Raw genomic sequence first — 2,735 nt, 5'->3', positions numbered from 1 at the left:
GATATTGTCCAAGATTAACCTTCAGGGTGGATATAGCTCGCTAGCAGCCTCGCACCGAGGACCTATCCACGTCAACATTTACCCAGAATGCTTTGCGTGTAAATAAAACGTGTTAAAATATTTATTTTTAAAAATTCCAAAACTAAACAGCCTACAGTATTTTTACGGTATTTTTAAATGTTTATCAAAAAAAGGTCAAATGTTACAACTAATCATGGATCCCTTTAAAAAAATATAAGGAAAAAAAGTGAATTATTATTGCAGCAGCTTTTCTGTTTTGAAAATGGACAGAAATGGGAAAATAGGTGAGACAGCATACTGTACCAGCACTCGTAGGGAGGAGGACCTGATGTGACGGTTGATCTCCTCTACCCACTGGTGGCAGATGGAACTTGGGGAAATGATGAGTGTGGCACCAGTGGACACTGGTTTCATAGCTACCAGGCAGTGAGGGCAGTAGAAAGGTGTGGTTTTAAGGCTTTCCACTTTATAGTTTACACAGTCTGCATGCTGCCACAGCTGACAGTTCATACACTGAACACGAGCCTTATAGTCAATGATCCCAAGTTCTCCACAAATACACTCAAAGCGGTAGTCAGGGGTGTTGAAAGGGACTAAAGAGGCTCTGGTTGGTGTCTGTGTATCCTGTGAATCAATCGTTGAAGTTTCTCCTCTTTCTTCAGGTGAATCATCTGTTGTTTGAGACTCACTTTCATCCTGAGATCCCTGTAAAGGTGCTGTGGAGGTATTCAGCATGTCTTTCGGCTGATCGTTTCTTTCGTGCAGACTTTCACCCCATTCCTTTGTTTCAGCTTCCTCTGCTTTAGGACAGCCAGGCGTAGGACTCAGGTCTCTCTGATCCTCTGAGACGAAGTTTTGCAGAGCTGCTTCTGCCTTCTCCTTCGCTCGTCTCTGAAACATTCTCCTGGGTGTGCTCTCCATATTTTTAAAACTCTAACAAAGAAACAGACCAAAGTTACACGGAAGACTCATTCTATTCAATCCACCCAGACAGCTATTAACACAAATTCAATTAACCCAAGTCAAACTAAATTTGTTCAGATTTTTAATTTTGACCAACCACCACAACTTTTCTACAAATCCGACCAATCAACTTAGCCCCCCTGCTTTGTTTCACATCACTGATGCCTAAAGATCACAACTAACACTAACATCTGTGGGAGTCCATTTCCTGAAGCGTCACATGAAAGAGTTGAAAGGCTGCGTAGATTGTGTAAACAATAGTGTAACGTAGAAGAAAACTGATATTTACTGTAAAAACGCCTGTAAAAAATGAGACTAGACTAAATGTCACAAGCAGTAACTATGAGAGGATGTTGCATCCAAGGGTTTCGAAAACACAATTTGATTAAAATTCATCCAGTACTTCATAAAATATTTTACTAACAGAGAGTTGACTCCATATTGAAAGTAAAACAGTTATTTTTAGGTTTCAGATTGATTATTGTTCTCATTATTCTGCTGCAGATGAGATACTATAAATAAAATACCTGCAACAAAGAACCTCAACCACTAGATGTCACTGGATATTACACAGTGTTCCTTAATCAGTTGAATTGGCAAGCCCTAAAAAAGATAGTTATGAAACCCAGATGGATAATAATAGATGCCACCATTCAAATGAATGGAGGCCTTTGCTCTCACCTTCATTTGAATTGGCAAGTTTTAATAAATTAAGAGATCCTTTGTCTCCATTAATTTGTAATGGCAAACCTCATAAAAAGGAAAGTTAAGAAACCTTGAGAAGTGGATAACAATAGGTGCCACCATTCAAAAGAATTGGCAAGCCCCAATAAAGACAGTTAAGAAACCCAGGTGGATAACAATACGTGCTGCCATTCAAATTAATAGAGGCAGAGGAAAATTGCTCTCTTATTCATTTGAATTGGCGAGCCCTAATTATGTCTGTAATTTAGCCATTATTGCTAGAGTTTGTTGTGGTAGTAGCTGAGCATCACCACCAACACATACTCCAAGAAATACACACTTTGCAAAATCTCTGCTGAAAACTTTGACATTTACTCTTGACGTCAACCCTGTTTGTCTGTCAGCAAAATATCTCATGAACTATTGGTCAGATTTTATTGAAACTTTCAGAAAATAATCATTGGTGCACATCTAACCAGATAACCTTTGGAATCAACTCAAGATTATTTGTAAGAAATACTGTCTGTTTTGGCAAGTTTTCCAAAGTGTTTTCACTTTGGTTTAGTCAAATATGAGCAGCCATTTTGTAAACTAGATACCGCATAGTGGTAACATAATGCACACAGAAATGCACCAGAACTCAGAAGTCTTTATTCCTAATAAATGTCATGCTACTAGATGCTTCCCAAAATTGTAGTGGTTTGGGTGGGGGTCTTTGATGTGTTGGTTGACCTCATGGATGGTCTCTCATCTGGTTCTGGTTCTTTCAAAGTAAATTTGTGGATTTTTTTAAATATTCTATTTCTCACTGTTAAAACTAGATACTGCATAGTGGTAACATAATTCTGACCAGAACTCAGAACTCATAATTTCTGAGTTCTGGTGCATTTCTGCATGCGGGGGTTATTATGTTACCACTATGCAGTATCTAGTTTTAACAGTGAGAAATAGAATATTTAAAAAAAATCCACAAATTTACTTTGAAAGAACAAGAACCAGATCAGTGAAATTAACCCAACTCCATTAAGTGAGGTGCCTATAACAGATGTTTTCACCCAAGATAATGT

The 2,735-nt window shown here is 38.1% G+C and overlaps 1 protein-coding gene across 3 annotated transcripts in view; it reads right to left on the bottom strand.

Moving 5' to 3' along the window:
- The window catches only part of shprh (SNF2 histone linker PHD RING helicase), a 52,028-nt gene that overhangs the window by 41,657 nt on the left and 7,636 nt on the right, over window positions 1-2,735 (bottom strand). For all 3 annotated transcript variants that reach the window (XR_001311285.1, XM_014021305.1, XM_014021306.1), the window contains exon 9: window positions 325-954. Coding sequence is in view for 2 of the 3 variants with exons in the window: in XM_014021305.1 (XP_013876759.1) it covers window positions 325-954 (630 nt within the window). In the remaining variant the exon portion in view is untranslated. The remainder of the gene's footprint in view (window positions 1-324; window positions 955-2,735) is intronic.

The sequence above is a fragment of the Austrofundulus limnaeus genome, unplaced genomic scaffold (genome assembly GCF_001266775.1).
Source record: "Austrofundulus limnaeus strain Quisiro unplaced genomic scaffold, Austrofundulus_limnaeus-1.0 Scaffold287, whole genome shotgun sequence".
Lineage (NCBI taxonomy): Eukaryota > Metazoa > Chordata > Actinopteri > Cyprinodontiformes > Rivulidae > Austrofundulus > Austrofundulus limnaeus.
This window is presented reverse-complemented; position numbering and strand designations above follow the sequence as displayed.